The sequence below is a fragment of the Ammospiza caudacuta genome, chromosome Z (genome assembly GCF_027887145.1).
Source record: "Ammospiza caudacuta isolate bAmmCau1 chromosome Z, bAmmCau1.pri, whole genome shotgun sequence".
In the NCBI taxonomy this organism is placed as follows: Eukaryota; Metazoa; Chordata; class Aves; order Passeriformes; family Passerellidae; genus Ammospiza; species Ammospiza caudacuta.
In genome coordinates this window covers 40267788-40285021 of record NC_080632.1, presented here as the reverse complement: position 1 = coordinate 40285021, position 17234 = coordinate 40267788, and the positions used below count along the sequence as shown (strand labels likewise).

The following is a 17234-nucleotide window of genomic DNA, read 5'->3' as shown; positions in this document are numbered from 1 at the left end:
CTGATTGATTCTAACAATATGTATAAATTTATGAACACAGCATGATTTAGAGTAAAAATAATATGTAGATAGATAGGAAAGTCAAGTTTAGTGCAATTACAGAATCTGAGTTTTCTCTAGTCAGTCTTTTTAATATCTGCTTCTCTCTGATCTTTGTAACCTCAGGGGTGGATTATGAGCTTTCAGTCCGCCAGGAGGAGGATTAAAATATTGTGCCATGGCCCCTCTGCAGCAGGGGTGGAACAATACAGAAAGGATCTCTTTCACCAGGCATACTGTGGGGCTGAAGCCAAGCTTCTGCTTACCTCTGCCTTTTGCCATTACATCTTGCTTGATTGCATGGACAAGAACATACTGTTGGAAAGTTGGAAGAACTTTCTAATACAGAAAGCTGTGGCAGCACTATGAACTGGATTCTTACACAGTCTTTCTGGAAAACTGCTGTTGAGTGATTGAAATATGTCTTCCTAGATGGTTGCGGTGTCATAGGATACAGAAATAATGAGTGGCTTTGAAAGATGAGAAATACATTCAGCTAAAATAATTGTTACACATAGCATGTTTGAGCTAACATTTCAACTATCTTTAAACTGATAGCATCTCAGGAAAAATAATCCCAGCCAGGCTCTGTGTATTTTTATTCTAATCCATTACCATTAAGTGAAATAATTTATTAAATTTCTGTATATTTTATTTTCTTGCTGTGTTTACAATGCCATACAGCAAAAAACAGATTAGAAGTACATACTAGTTCACAAAACCTATTGCAAGAGTCACACTTAACCACTTCTAACCTGCATTGTTTATGTCAATTATACCATCAGTGGTATTTGACAACAAATTTCAATAAACAGTGGAGCATTTTGTATCTTGTTTTTGAAACAAAGCAAATCAGGAAGTGAAAGCCAGGAGTGTCAAGGTGACGCAGAAATGTTTGTTAGGTGACACTGAGAAAATACCGTAATTTGAATACAATTTAAGCAAACAAAAATAATTTATTTTGAATACAGTCTAAACCAGAATAATTTGAAAAATAACAAAGCTCAGTACAGTGTCTGCCAGTTAAATAGATAAACAGTTCTATTAGTATTGAGGAAGATAAAACAGTAGCTCCTGCAGTTGTTCACAGGATTGGGATTGCTCAGTTAAAACACTCCTGAAGAAAAAGGTGCCAGCTGGATTTGTTTTCTTAGTTAATGCTTGATGACAGTTGACTGCTCTGTGTTACGGATTTTGTAGAGTCATCCCCCTGGGAGTAGGGTGGAAGAATGTTACTGATATGGTAGATTTGAAACTTGTTTAACTCATTCCAAAAGAATTAAATGGTTTAGAAAAAGAGGAGGTTATTCTACCTGTATAAAAATTTACTTTAAATTTATGCCAGTTGATGAATGTAAACCTCAGGTTTGTAGACAGTGATATAAGTGTCATGGGTTTGACATTGGCTAAATGCCAGTGCACCCATGAAAAATTATTGACTCATTCTCTTCTGCTATAGTTGAGCGGAGGAGAGGAAAACAGAAATTAAAGGGTGTTCATGACTTGAGGTAAGGATTGTGAAGGAAAAACTTTAAGGGCAAAACATGTTCAAAAACTTAAAAGGTGTAAAGAAAAAATTAATTGACAGAAATAAAAGAGAATAATGAAAACTAAAATAAACATTTAGCACACTTTCCCCCCCAACCCTTCTTTCTTTCCCACCGACAGTGCAGGGGGACAAATACGTGGTTTTCAGTCAGTCTGTCACTTCTAAAAGTCTTCCTTCAGTTCACTTAAGGAGAGTTTCTTTTGCTATGCTGTGGGATCCTTCCTGCAGGAGACAGTTCTCTGTGAATTTCTCCAACATGGTTCTAATTTTCATGAGTAGCCATGCCACCTGACCCTCCCATGGCCAAAGCAGTTATCCAACAACTATTTTTTTCTTAGGCCATTAGTTCACAGGATGTAGTTTTTAAGGATGAGGTGCTCTAGTGTAAAAGCAAGGGTCCTCTTCCTCTGTCTCTGGAAGCAAGGGTTCTCTCTCTCTCTGTTCCAGACTCTCACCAGATTACAGCTTTTCAGCATCCACACACTCCAGTGCAAGCTCCTTTTTCTCGTGGGCTGCAGGTGAATGCTGCATCCCTTCATGCACTTTATGAACTACAGGGAAACAGTTTGTTGTGTTATAGTCCTCACCATGGCTTGCAGAAGAATCTCAGCGCACCTGAGCGCACCTCCTCCTCTCCCTCCCTCCTTTTCACTGACCTTAGTGTCACCATATTGTTGCGCCCACATGTTTTCACCTTTTCCTTTTTTCTGACTCAGGAGAGAATTGCTGTCCACAGGTTCATTTATTCTCAAGCTGTATCAACTGGAAAGTTTCTATAGAGTTCTGCTGCACTGAAAGGTTGATCCCAACCAGGGTCCACATCGGGGAATTGCTCTCCATGCTTCTCACTGCAAGTCACATGGTCCCTGCCAGAGCTGTGGGAACTGTGCCAGCCACTGCAGTGCTGGCTCCATTCAGTGCCTTCCCTCATGTAGGCCATTGAAAAGGAAAAGCTGCTGCCGCTGCTTCTGCCCTTTTGTCCGCAGCACAGCTGGCTATAAGTAGCTAAGAGAGTAAAGTTAATTGCGAGCCATGCTGAGATGGCAGCCACCACGTGGTGCCACCCCAGTTGCATTTTCTGGCCACGTGGCCGCTCACAGATTGGGATGGCAGAAGCTGCTTCTGGCCTTGGCTGCTCATAGCCTCAGTCTCGGGGCTGCTTGCAGCACTGGGCTGGCTCCTGGCTGCATGGCCTGGCTGGGCCCTCCCCCACCCCTCCAAGGAGAGGGAGAAAGAGGAATTGCATGCCTTCTTTCCTTCTTAGATATGTCATCACAGAGGTTTTTCTAACTTCTCTAATTGGGCCAGCCAATGTGTCAATCGTCACAGCCTTTAGAGATTGGCTCTGCTGGACGTAGTACAAGTTCTGATGGGCTTCTTTGTCAGAAGCAGCCTCTGTGGCTTCCTCTGCCCCACTAAAAAGGGAGTTGCGTTAACACAGTAATAAAAAAAATTATGCTTATTCAGATGAGTTAGTGGTCAATATGAGTAACCTTCAAGAGGGAGCCACTTGCAGAAAATATTCACATTTAATATTGTATGCCATACATTTTTTTTCTTCAACATCTTTTCAAGTTGTTGGCCTTCTCTTTTCATGCATAGGAAAGAAATCTTAATCTTTACTGTATTGGGGTTGTTTTATATATATGAATTTTTAGAGCCATGTTCAGGAAAATGTCTCAGGAATAGTCATTAGCTTTAGAGAAAGGTCTTCAGACTTCCTACTTATGGATTGCAAATGTTTTTTACCTTGTAATGTTTTATTCTTTTCTCCCCTAGTAAGCTCACTGTAAGAGCACAGATATCAGAACTGAGTTTACTGATCTCCCACTCTGATCTGATCTAATTAAATATTGATATTATTCATTCTGATAGGAGACATTTTACAGAATGTTTATGTATGAGGGGAGGCAAAGAGCAGCTTTGAAAGCAAGCACACTAGTTTAAGTTATCATTTGCAGGATCAAGCTGGGGATCTTCATCATCACACCTCATGTATGCTCTCCTGAGTTAGGGTGAAATCACCTGTCATCCAAACCATTAACAAGAACCAGGTGATATGATGGACCCCTGGATTTGAATAGACGTGTGTTGGTGGTTTTCTATGAGATTATTATTGTTTTCTGCAGCAGTTTTAAATATTTGTCTACTGTTGGGTTTATACCTCCCCTAAAAGATGCTATATTGGCCACATTTCTTATTTTTAAACAAGTTTTTTGAGATACAATGACCAGTGCTCTCCCCAGCAGTAGACAGTACCAGACAGCTTCCTGTGCCACAGTGACTGGAAGGAACTCCTTCTCCACAGAAGAGAGTCGCTTCCCCTGTGCCCAGCAATGACATGAGGCTATATAGAATAACCTCCAGGCCCTATCCACGGCCCATCCTGGCTACTGCAAAAATTAACCCTGTCCTTGCCAGAACCAGGACACCATCACAGAAGGCCTCTAGATCAGTCAGGCATGATTTGCCCTTAGCGAAGCCATGCTGGCTGTCTTGGATCACCTCCTTGTCTTGCATGTGCCTTAATATGGCTTCCAGGAAAATCTGCTCCTTGATCGTCTCATGCACAGAGGTGAAGCTCAAAGGTCTGTATTTTCCTGACTCTACTTTCTTCTCATTTAAAAAATAGAAAAGATATTGCCTTTTACAGTCACCAAGAACTTGGTCTGACTACTCTGAATTTTCAAATATGATAGAGTGGCTTGGGAAAAGCACCAGCCAGTTCCCTCTGGACTCTAGGTTGCATATCACCAGGGCTCATAGACTGGTACCTTTTCAAGTTCATCAGGTGGAGTCAAACCTGTGCTTGGCTTACAGTGGAAGGAACACTGATCCTGCAAGAGGTTCAGAGGGTAGGTACTTGTTTTCAGTTGGCTCCTTTGGATGAAATCTAAAAGAAGTCAAAAGCTCTTATAGTCTTACAATTAATAAAAAAATATTGAGTTTGAGATAGCTGATTTAATAACAAAATAATCAGGGAAACATTGTTGAAATGAAATTTTTTGCATCCAAGGTACATCAGTTTTTAATGGCTTAGGAAAATAGTCTCAATAGTTAGTAAGTTCATCTTAGACCAGAATATCTATACCTCTTTGCCTTAATTTAGGGGAAAGCATTTGAATGTATTTGAAGATATTTTCTTCAAGTGTCATGATCGCAACATTTCAAGTTCCTGGATTCCAGTGCATGCTTCAGGTGCAATCTTCCTGATATTTTCTTAGTGTGACTCCACAGTTCCTAGTCTGTGTGAACCATCATCTGCCACTGCAGTTGGATTTGTTACTTGCAAATTCTGTGTCTGGCCTTAATAAATCAAACCAACCTCTCTGGTAAAAACAACAGAATGTCAGAAGAAAAATAGAAGAAATGTCTTCTTTATCTGCAATGCTCTACATATTAATTCCTTCATGACAGCATAGAAGAGAACCCAAGTATTTCAAAATGGATTTCCAAAATCTATTGCAAATAGATTGCATACTATTTTAGTTTAGTGTATATAATGAATTCCAAAATAAATGTTTCTAAACTCAGAAAGTACTACCTTTAATAAAAAAGAAAACATTCAGAATTATTATTATTACTTACAGGTTATGCTCTTGAAGTGTCTCTTTGAATAGCTGTAAACCTAACACTGTGGAGACCATATCTGCAGTAATGTGTCTAATTATGGTCTTACCTGTATAAGAAGGGTGTGGACATAGAGGAACAAATATGGTAAAAGGATATGAAAGTGATGGAGGAACTGAAGCATCTGTGATATGAGGAAACTGACAGAGCTGGGACTGTTCAGGAGAGCAGTAGACTCAGAAGGATCTTATCCAAATATGTCAACATGTGATGTGAGAAGTAAAAAGGATAAAGCCACACACTTCTGGGTGATGCAGAATGACAGGAAGAAAGACATCAGGTACCAACTGAAACACAGGAAATTCCTCAACACAGGATTTTTCTTCACTTAAGAAAATACTCTTTTACTGTGAGAGTTGTTGAATGCTTGGATTAATGGTCCAGGGAGGCCTTGAAGTATTCATCTTTAGGGACAGCTAGTCATGGTTGGAGTTAGAGCTCTGAGCTCTGCAACAGCAGGAATGTGAAACTGGACATATAAGTGAATTGTATTTTCAGTACAGATGGCCATGGTTTGTCCATTTCTCTAAAGATGGAAATATATTATGTAATTTTATGGGAAATGTGCATGGTTTACAAGCTGAATGTAGATGGAGCCCACGCTGTATCTTATTTACAGCTGGTATGGGGACGTTGAAGGATTGCTCTACCAACCATATGCTGTCTGACTTCTTGTTATATGAGAAAAAAGTGAGGTTGCATTTTTGCCATTTTGTCAATCTAAGAAATGGGTCTTATCATTCCCAAGAAAGAAAATTGTAAAAATTATTTGTGTAGTAAAAAGATAATCTCAAATGTTTATGATCCTATGAAAATAAAAAGTAGGAGCTCTGGTAGGAATTAATAAAAACTAGTACCAATTTACCAAATATTGTTCCATAGACTAAGACATGGTGATGATACATGAAGAATGAGGTTGTCATTTGTCTGGTTATTTGCATGAGGACTCTTAATTTTCCAAATGAGCAATTCCATTAGCTGTCCTAGAGTCTGTGAGATATTTTTTCTTGTGGAAGTTGCAAAGGGAGTAATTCATGCTGGGCTTTTTTTCTTGGAAAGTTAATGTTAGGCTTGACATTGTTGTTAGATTGTTTGTTTTTCAGGATATTTATTCCATTCCATGATGCATTTTAAAAGTTCATTTTAAGACACAAAGACTCCTTTTTTGTACTTTTGCAATAAATAGATAGCGGAAGAAACATCATAATGACAATTACCACTTTGACAGTCATCAGTAAGAAGAGAACAACTAAGAATACAGTCTAATTTAATTTATAGTCAGAGCCATGATAGCATTTAGTAATCCCTGTCCCCCGCAAAGTCATAACTATTCTACTGCAGCAGCCATCCTTTCCTCCTGCCTCTCCTGAAAATATTAGGAAGGGTAATACAGTAATTCCACCTACTCCAACTGTGTGTTGATGTTGAAAGGATATATCTTTGTGTGGTTATCACAGCAACCTTTGCTGGGCAAACACAGAGGCTATATTTTAAAGCCTTTGCAAAACACCTGAGGGGTGACAGAGACAGTATTGTCATGTAGAAAGGTGTTTATGTGAAAATACAGCTTTTAATTTCTTTTATCCCATGTTGAATCAAACTCATGGATTAAGATATGTGTGATTAAAATCAGTTTATAAAGGTTGGATTTGGCTAGAATGATATTACATCAAGATAATGTCCAAGTCAGGATCACTGGAGTGCATTTTTGCTCCCAAATTTTGAGTTCTTTGTCATGATGATCATTGGCCTCTGTTGGAAGTGAATTGTTCAACTCAAAATACAAATATTTTTCTAAGTTATTCTATCTAAATCTAAGAAAACGGTGATAGTATTGTGGCAACCTGAGATAGTACCAGGTCACTGAGTCCTTATACCTGTGTCCTTGTCTTTATCTTCTCTCTTCCCACTGTAGGCCATTTATGAGCTCAGGTAATGTGGTCACTAAGTCCTCTCACACCCAGGAGAATACCACTCAGTTAGCAGTAATTTACATTACAGGTCTTTTGATGTAGTCACTATGAAGGAGAGATGCCTTTGTGGGAGTGGGGATTTGAACAGAGAATTGATGGGCCCAGATGTGCCACATCATTTTTGAGTCCTTTTCTTTTTTCCTCATGTGAGCAGCTGCTGTTACAAGTGTGTGGTTGGCGTGCTCTGAAAATGAGTCATGTAGGTCATACTGAGACATATGGGAAGAACATGTTGCAGCTACTGATGCTCTGATATGCTCAACAAGTCAGGCACAAAAGTTGACCAAACCATTGGAACAAAAGTGCTTTATATTCTACAGAAAAAAATATTTTCCCCCAATTTTTTTTCACAAGCATTTGGATTCTTTTATTGTTTCTCCATCAGCTAAGCAAAAAGCTCACTGGCATTCTCACCATTTATGGTTTGATCCATGTATGTGTCCGTCAGCAAAGATAGCATTCAGCAAAAAATGTGCTGCGGTTAACGAAACATGAACTACTTGCATATGTAAAAGAGAAAGCATTTGCTTTCTCATATGCAATTGCACTTTAGTGATCCTTATTTTCAGTGTGTGTTAGAAATTAATTTTGGTCAAAGTGTATCATAGTTGCTGATAGCTATCTGATTTATGTGTATGTTGTCTTGCCAATGCAGCATCAAGCTGTAAAGAGTGTTTCTCTGGTCAGTATTTAATTTTCATAAGGGCTAACATTAGCATTAGGCTGTTAGCAGGATTATAAAACTTGAAACATGCATGGTAATAAATCTTTTCCAATTACCAAGTTGTAAAAGCATCTTACTGGTAATTTCAGTGCAGTGGCTCACTCACTGATTTGAGAATCCATCTTCTTTGTAAATAGAGCAGAGATTGCCTAAGGCTGGGTCCACCTGCAGAGGGAGAGGTTGTCCAAGTGAAATGGCCTGATGGAAAACTGTATGGTGCAAAGTACCTGGGAACAAATACAGCTCACATGTATCAGGTGAGTATCTATGTTTATTACCATGCGCTTGCTAGGATGTCTTTATTATAAATTGCTCATTTGGCTCTAGCATTGGAGTGGCCAGCCACACTTGGAAAGGAAGACTGGAAAGGCTGGAGCGTGAATTCTTATTGTAACTGCTACCACACTTTAACTAATATGTAAAACTTGCTAACGTGGTAGCAAGTGCTGTGCACTGTTTGGGAGAGAGATTTCACTTGGTCTTACAAAATCCAGAAAATTACTTGCTTTCTTTAAGAACTCAGGTAAACAGGTGAAACATTAAGATTGAAAGATGACATTTGTTATTTTCTGCAGGTTGTTTGCTTTCATTTTTTAAGTTCACAGCTAATTGTACAATTAATGACATAAAATTAAGTATTGTATGAGCCTGCAATGAACCTGAGGCATTTCATAGAAGGTTGGAAGGGGAGACACTAGGAAGAAAAATGTAACATTCATTTGTCTGAGGCATTTTTTCATTAGTTAATCAAAGGAGCATTTTATCCTCAGCAAAGGCAAAAGGGAACTGAACACTGAAGGCAAAGCTGAAAAGCTGACTTCTGATTTCAGACTAACAATTACTGGATTTTTTGAGCTTGCCTTTGAGAAAAATCAGTCAGCAGCTTTGATTACCCAGGTGAATGGTAGAAACTGCAATAAAACAATCACAATAATAATAGCGCTTCTGAAAGAATGAGAATCTAGATCTATTTCTTTTATATATATGTAATAATTTTCACTTATGTAACTCTTTTCATCAGGGGGCCTCACATTACTGTACCAAAATGGCAAATTTACTGTTATATCTCTAGATAAATTAAGGCACAGGGAAACCAAATTACTTGTTGCATTGACCTTCTCACTTTTCCAATGACTTGCAATCGAATTCAAGCACTCAAATGCCTAAAGTCTTGAACTAGTCTCTAAATCTTACCTCGTCCCTTATATTTAGCAGCTGTATTATGTTGAGAAGGTTGAAAGTTCTTTATAAAGTATGAAGATTATTTTTCTGTAGTAACATTTATCTTCAAATTGTTTATCTTTTGAGCAGCTAGTCTTCTGAGGAATACCGTGAGGAAAATTAGATGAATGTTGTTGTCTTTCATATTTGAAGGAATTTTGATGTAGTCAATACAAACGTCTTATTTTAGACCTCTTGAACAACATGATGAAATTTGTTTTGTTTAAGGAAAATGGATAAGCATGTGGACGCTCAGCAAGATTCAGAGTTCCTCAGCTAAATTACTTCTAACAATCTGTATAATGGTGGGAAATTACAGAGTTTAAAGATTAGAGGGAGCCCATATTGCAATACATAGAACTGTAGAGACAAGCAAGTATTTCGTCTTAAGGATGAGAGAGGAGGCTGCCTGTAGCCACAGATTGCAAAAAGTTTATGACAGGAAGGATGCAAGATTAACTTCAAGGCCAGTTCTTACTCTGGTCTTTCTAAACAGTATCTAAAAGCTCCCAGGACTCACACATAAACAAAGGTTTATTGTCATCTGTTGTGATCTGTGTTGCACCTTTGGGATTCTCTTACCCAGTCTTTTGCATGATTTCTTAGATCTCATAAGGCAAATCTGTTCTAGTTGAAAAATTTTGTGAATTTTTGTCATGTTCATCAGACATTTGTAACAAATGCAGCAGTACTTGAGCATGTAGGAGCTATGGCAAAATGCACCAGAATTTGTGTCATACAGTTTTCATTTGTCAGCCAGTATCCTATACAATCCCTAAGCAGAGCTAAACCTGCCAAATGAAGCAGGTGCTCAAGTGAAATTATTAATGTGATCTACAGCTGATTTCTTGATGATTTCTGATATTGAAGTTCGCAATTGAGTTAGAATTTATTAAATTATCCATTCACTCCATTAATTGCTTTCTGACAGTTTTTCCTTCGATTTATGATGTGCTTGTAGAAAAAATCTCACGAAGATAGTAACATCACACAGTACAGCAGCAGAATCTAAGTGAAATAACTTACCATATAAAATGATGATTTGAAATGTAAGATCTGCAATCTGAATTGAATTGGAACGATTTGGGATTGTGGGTTTATATTTTGCATGAATCATGATGCTATTGAAAGTCTTAGAGAAGCTCTTGTGTTTACTATCAAAGTGTAGGCAAATTATTTCCAGTGTGATATGCTGGATTTTACCTAAAGAACTTGCACTTACTCTTCATTTTAAATGTGCAACATAGTTCATACTGCAAGCATGGCATTCTCTGGTATGGAATATTTGCATCCTACTGCACACTGTGAGTAAAAACAAATATACTGACCATTTAAGAAGAGATTTTCTTATCACATGGAATGTCAATCTCCTACCCAGTTTTTTCACCAGGGATGCAAAAAACATTATTACCAACTGTAATATGCAAAAATATTACCAAATGCATTGTGCAGGAAGGAGCAGGAATAGCAGAAAGACTGTTTTTGCACCCTGGATTGCCATAATTTAATTAAACAAGCTTAAGGCAAATTGACCTTTAAGTTCCTCTGACGTACTGCTAACAGAGTAGGCTTATGGGGTTAGTAACAGGAGCAGAAAGGAGTAAGGATGACTCTTGTGATTTTATTATCCATTTGTGTCCTCTATGCATTTTAAATGCATTCCAGATTTGTGCAGCCCTATTAGTTGCAGTGGAAAAATTGGTTTTAAGGAAGTTAATAGATCATAGTCTGTATCCTGGCTTTTGAGAATGGATATATGGATTTTTCAGCTGTTCACATATCAATCTGACATACTCAGCTACAGCAAGCTTTTAATTTGAAAAAAACACAGTCCATTTACAAATTCAAATGCATGATTGTTCATTTGTATCTGTAATAATACTTTTGATAAGTCAGTATTCTCCTATGTTTGATATATGTGCTTATTCGTCTAGTCCAGTGTGCTGCTGTCATTCACATAGTCTCATTAAATTACCTGAGGATGTACAATGGGACTTCTAATTTTTATACCAAAATTTAAATTAGCATTTTTGTGGGAGCTAAACTGCAGTCACAGATAATAGCTGAAGTTCACAACTGTTAGATGAAGTATTAAACTAGAGGAAAAAATCAGCAGCTACTGAAAAAGCTTAAATGCTTCAAAGCCTCAGCATTTTAACATTCCTCACACCTAGTTACATTTCCTTTCTCATTTTCTGCTAACAGGGTTCATATTGGATTAAATCTAAACCTAAGCATGATAAAGCTTTTCATCTTCTGAACAGAGCATTTAAAAGAAATTCCATCAGATTCAATAAAATTCTGTTAACTGGTATTTCCTTAGTTGTCACTCACACTTTCTTTTGACATGGTCTTCCTCAACCTTGAATCACAGGATGTTAAAATTAATTTTTTATTTATCAGAAGCAAGTTAAGAATTAGAGACAAATAAAAATGACGCAAGGACATTTTAATATGTCACTCCTGCAAACTAATGTTGCCTGTCTTGTAACTGTTCAGCATTCCTAATCTAAAAACTTTTACTTCCTTATGTATGTGTCAGTGCTGATTTTGAAGTCTTTTGCTTAGATATTATTTCCAATGAAGTATATGTTGCAATTCTGAGGAAATAATATTTTTTATGTTTCAGCCTAATTTTGTGCTAAAACAGATAGCAAAATGTCTGTATATGTCTTCTTTGCTTACATATATATTTTCATATGGAAATATTTCCAGGAACTTCCTGCAAGAGGTAATTATTATTTTATTTTCAAATTCTCTTTTTTTTTTCAATTAGGTGGAGTTTGAAGATGGTTCTCAAATAGTAATGAAGAGAGAAGAAATATATACACTGGATGAAGAGCTTCCTAAGAGAGTAAAAGCACGTTTAGTGAGTATTTGCCGATGTTAACTTTGTAATATGTGTATGTGCTCAAAAGACCAATAACACTGTACTAGGATTTATTTTGGATTTTCAGTTTAAACAGACTCATGTTTTGTGAAGCCTGTGCTCTTCAGAGTGGCTAAATCAGCCCAATCATCTCTCCATTTGCTAGTGAGATGGTTAGTTGTTCTTCCAGTACAGGCAAATGCTGTTGTCAGACATAATTCTTTTCTCCTAAAAGGGACATGGTGTTTTCTTGGTCTGTGGGATCAGGAATGACCAAGTTAGTAAACATTTAATTTGACAGACATTCTGTTCTTTCAGTTTACTTATAACAGATAATGTTTTTTAGAAACTTTCCATCTTCTCAGAGCTTTGTGATTTTAAAAGCCTTAATTTAATAAAAAGACAATTAACTTCTTGTAAGAAACCATATAACTGATCAAAAACTCATTAATGTTGCTGGCAGGATTTATCAGCATTTCACTAGTCTTTGGTTTAAAACCAAATCTTTGCTCCTTTTTTTTAAGTTTCCTGCTGTTTCAAACAACATCCACCAGCTACATTTTTATGTATGTATGCCTAGTGGAAAAATGTTGAACCTCACAGAGAGTGTAACTCATAGCGGTTGAAAAGGGAAAGTACTTCCGTACATTTGTTGGAGGGGGATGACTGTTTTTACCTCTCTTAAGACATTTTTTTCTGATGTAAAGTGCATTGGTCAAATATTCTAGGTCAAGAAACCTTTACGTAAGTGAATTTGGGATAAATGCACAAATATTTCAGTGTCCTGACTAGGGTTAAGATAGATGTCTTGGAAAATGTTAAAAGAACCATCTAATGGGGCTTTTTATTATACTTGCAAAGCATACCTTGACTTTTTTTCTCTAGAATGCAGGGTAATAATAAGAATAATAGCAATGGGGTTTATTATATTGTTTTTAAAATTTATTTTTTAGAAATCAATGTCTTTTTATTTATTTGCATATTAACTTCATTAAGGAGTTAACTATAGATTTAAATCATTAAATTTGGCCAGCTGACTAAAAAGCACCACAACAGTTATTGAGACTTCTGCATGATTTTTTACTAGTGCCTTCAGTTTTAGAAATATACAGGTCAGTCCTCAAGCCATGCCAAACAGCTCCTTCCCCTCCTTGTGCTGAACACAGTGTAAGTTAAAGATGGCCTATGATCCTGTTTCTGTCTATTGAAGTAAAAGTCACCAGTTTATTCTAAATGATGTTTTACTTAATCTTGGGAGTTCTTCCATGACTCCAGCAGTGTAAGTTGGTCCAAAATACTTTGCCTCTGATTCTACCCAAATGGCTTGTTGTTTGTTGTTCCACTGCTTTGTTAGTGGGGATTCCCCACTGGTGTAAATTTGGTGACGGGTGACCAAACTGTGACCCTAATTCTTTGCAAATTAGGCAGTGCCCAGGCTTCTTTTCAGGCATCCATGACATAGTACCTTGCATTTAAAATTTCCTGAATAATACAAGGTGGTGAATATTACATGATACTGCTAGGATCAAACCTGCCCAACAGTTGCATCACTTCCATGTCACTGTTTTCTTTCATGAAAATTTCATGATAATTCACCTAGAATTATCATGACTGTGTGATCCCTGGATAAAATCCAGACTAACAACAGATGTTATTTACGTGTTTCCAATGAACACTACAGACATAGAGAATTTAATGCAGAATAGGACATGCAAAATATGGAAAGATAAAAATTGTATGTATGTGTAATTAATGTCTGGTTTTAGTCTACAGCTTCTGACATGAGATTTGAAGACACATTTTATGGAGCAGATATTATCTTGGGAGAGAAGAAAAGGCAGAGAGTATTGAGTTCTCGCTTTAAGAATGAATATGTGGATGATCCAGGATACCGCACCTTCTTAAAAAGCTCATTCCAGAAAAAATGCCAGAAAGGACTTTAAAGGAAGCAAGAGAAGAGAAAGGGTTCTCAATTAAAAAGCATGCAGCATTATTTCCTATTGGGTTTTTTAATTGAACACTCCGTTTTACAGTGAACTAATCCATACACCAGCCTTGTAATCTGAAGTACTTGAGTTCTGATTTCATCAGTTAGTGTATTTAAGAATTTGTAATATTTTGCATTATAAAACCAGTGGAAAACCAGGAGAGATTACTAAATGATATGCTGAGGAGAAGTTTCGGTCCTGCTTTCATTGAAATAAGTGGTAAAATTCCCTTTGAATTCTTTGATTCACAATTCTGAGGAGACATTTTAGTAAATACAGGTAATGTCAGTGGCCTACTTTTTCCTGCACATAGGAAAGGATGTTAAGTTCCAGAATAGGAGTTTTTGTAAAACATTTTTAAAACAAAACCAGATTTGTACAGTACTGAGACAAAAAAGCTGTACTTCCTTTGTACAGTGCTTTTACATTTTTATGTCACTGCTGTTTTCACTAGGATTTGATGTGGACTCAGCTATTGACTTAGGTATTTTTGGCTTTTAAGGGAGGTATCTTCAGCACAGCCAAGGGTATTTTGTATATTTAAAGAGACAGATTTTGGCAGTTATTTTTAAACATATTTTTCATAAGTCTATTAAAAATTGCTACTTGTAAAATATAAATTTCTTTCACTGTGTGTATGAAAATTAGAGTTTAAATATATATGCCTAACAGCCTAGTTTTGAATGAATATATTATGGCTTTTATTTTGAAATAATGTTCTAGCAATGTAATAATGTTTTAAAATAAATAAATGCTTTACTACAATTGCAACATTTTCCTGTTGATGTGATTTTGAACCCTATTTTTTCACACCTGTAGGAATCAAGAATATATGCTGTATTTTTCTGAACATAACAGAATATAAACACAGACACTCACATAGCTTAATGTTAAAATGCAGAGTTGATAAGTACTGTATTTTTATTTCTTGTCTTTCTGTCTTTGGTATCTTGACCTTTCTGGATGTTTCACAGAAAACAGAAAGTCTGAATTTGTCTGAACACTTGGATATGTGAACCTGGAAGGGAGCGTTATCAAAATGACATCGTCTGTTTCTTGTAAATTGGACAGTCAGCAGGATTTCTGACTGTCTGCCACAGGAAAAAGAGCCCTCCAAAATCCAATTTAAATCCAAGCACTGCTGTTTCTAGGGCTCTTTTTGCAAAAAAAACCTGAATATATGGACCCAGAGATTTTTTCTGTACAAAACCCCAGTCCTTTATATGCTGAGGCATACAGATTTTTGTTTCACTGAAGCCTTTCCATGATTATTCTTATTTTTTCAAGTGGGCAGTGAAATCTTTTCAATTGCTATGTGACACCTCAAGTGACAATGTAAGTTTTCTGTGTTACATTAACTATCTTTTCTTGTACCATGAAATCACTCAGAATCCCTTTAGTCTAAGAAATTGCTTAGCTGTGACAATTGGAATGTATATGTAATTGATAGCACTTTCTCTAAAGGCACTGGGTTGTGGTGGATGCTGTCTGGCATATTTCACAGAATCAGGGCTCTTTTTGTTACTGCAAAGAAAAGATAAAAACTAATGACAGATTTGCAAAATGTAAGATTGCTGCTGCCTTCTGCATTACGTGCAGCTAATAATCATGTTGTATGGGGTTTGTGTGACTGGGTTTTTGTAGTGGGGTCTACAGGGGTGGCTTCAGGAAGCTTCTGGCAGAGTCAAGGCCAGCTGGCTCCAAGACAGACCCATGCTGGAGCAGGCTGTGCCTGAAAAACTGTACGCTGTGGAAGAGTGACACACATTACAGCAGTTTCTGGAGAACTGTTGCCCGTGAGCTCACACTGGAGAAGGTCATAGATAGCTGTCTGCTGTGGGAGGGAACCCATGTTGGAACAGACTCCTCTCCCTGAGCAGTGGTAGCAGCCATACGTGATGAACTGACCAGAAGCCCCCTTCAGTGTCATCCTGTATCTCTGCAGGGAAGGAGGAAGAGCCCAGAAAGAGGGAGATGTAGGAGGAAGGTGTTTCTAGGATTTGATTTTACTTCTCATTATCCTGCTCTGCTTTTGTTAGTAATAAATTCAGTTAATAGCCCCAATTTGTCTTGTTTTGCCTGAGATGGTGTTTGGTTTGTGATCTCTCTCTGTCCTTAACTCATTAACTTTTTGTTGTATTCTCTTTTCCCTGTCCAGCTTTGGAGCTGAGTGGCAAAGTGGCTTTGGTGAGTGCCTGGCACTCAGCCAGGGTCAACCCATTACACCTAATTACCAATGCTTAGTTTCAAAATTCTGTGTTCTGTGGGAAGAAAGCTTTTATAATATTTCATGAAGGTTCAAAACAACTATGGCATTATTAAAAGGTTCAATTTTGTAATTGGGTAGATGATGCTATATGTCAAATGCATGTTCTTTGCCTGGATCTGATATGACCTGTTGTAAAACCATGAATAAATGCCTCATTTCTGTAGAGTGGATTTTTCTCTTCAAGAGCCTTGAAATTTGCTGACTAAAGGATTGCAAATTTTTTTATAGAACATTCAGGCAAAAAGTGGGCTTGTTTCCCCTTCTACCTTTCATCAAGATCTTTACTTTGGAAGTTCTCAAAGGCACTGAAATAATTTCTGACTTTTGTAAGGTACTAGAAAATACCTCTGAGTAAATGAAAAGTGTAATTGTCATCATTGCAGTTTTGTACCTCCTGTTTCAGGACTCATGGTCTTTGCAAACTAGATGGGCTAAACAACTGGCCTGAAAAGACAGTTCATGTTCCCTTACAATTCCTGAAAAGCCACATTTTTCTGTTCCACTGCAGATAGTGTTATGGACCTTTCAGGTGTATGAGAGAGAGAATATGTTGGTGTGGAATGCTCTGGGAAACCAGGAGCTTGCCGCAAACTGAATCAGGTAGACAGACACCAAAACAGGATTGCTTGTTATCCACATAACCAATTCTCAATAGCAAATTTCTCCAGTAAAACATCTGTGTGTTATTTTTCTCCTGGTGTTAGAGAGACACATCTTTTCCAGTGAGAAAGCATGCCAGCATTTGTGACCATTTGAATTACAGTGTCTGTGTGAGGAAGCATGCGATAGGGTAGGAAGAATGAAGCCCTCCTAAAGACTGGCTAACTCAATTCCTAGGAGTATTCCTAGGAGTGGAAAAAAAGACCCAAAAAACCCCAACAAACTGCCCCCCCCCCCAAGATTTGAATATTAATAGCAAGAGAGCACAGCATGCTCCAGGATTGGACGGGCCATGTTCTTGCTATTGCTGTA

The 17234-nt window shown here is 37.4% G+C and overlaps 1 protein-coding gene across 1 annotated transcript in view; it reads left to right on the top strand.

Moving 5' to 3' along the window:
* Positions 1 to 14747, top strand: part of KDM4C (lysine demethylase 4C) — a 249926-nt gene extending 235179 nt beyond the window's left edge. The window contains exons 20-22 of the mRNA XM_058823279.1: positions 8053 to 8172; positions 11913 to 12005; positions 13772 to 14747. Coding sequence (XP_058679262.1) covers positions 8053 to 8172; positions 11913 to 12005; positions 13772 to 13948 — 390 coding nt within the window. The 3' untranslated portion in view covers positions 13949 to 14747. The remainder of the gene's footprint in view (positions 1 to 8052; positions 8173 to 11912; positions 12006 to 13771) is intronic.
* Positions 14748 to 17234: the final 2487 nt, after the last annotated feature.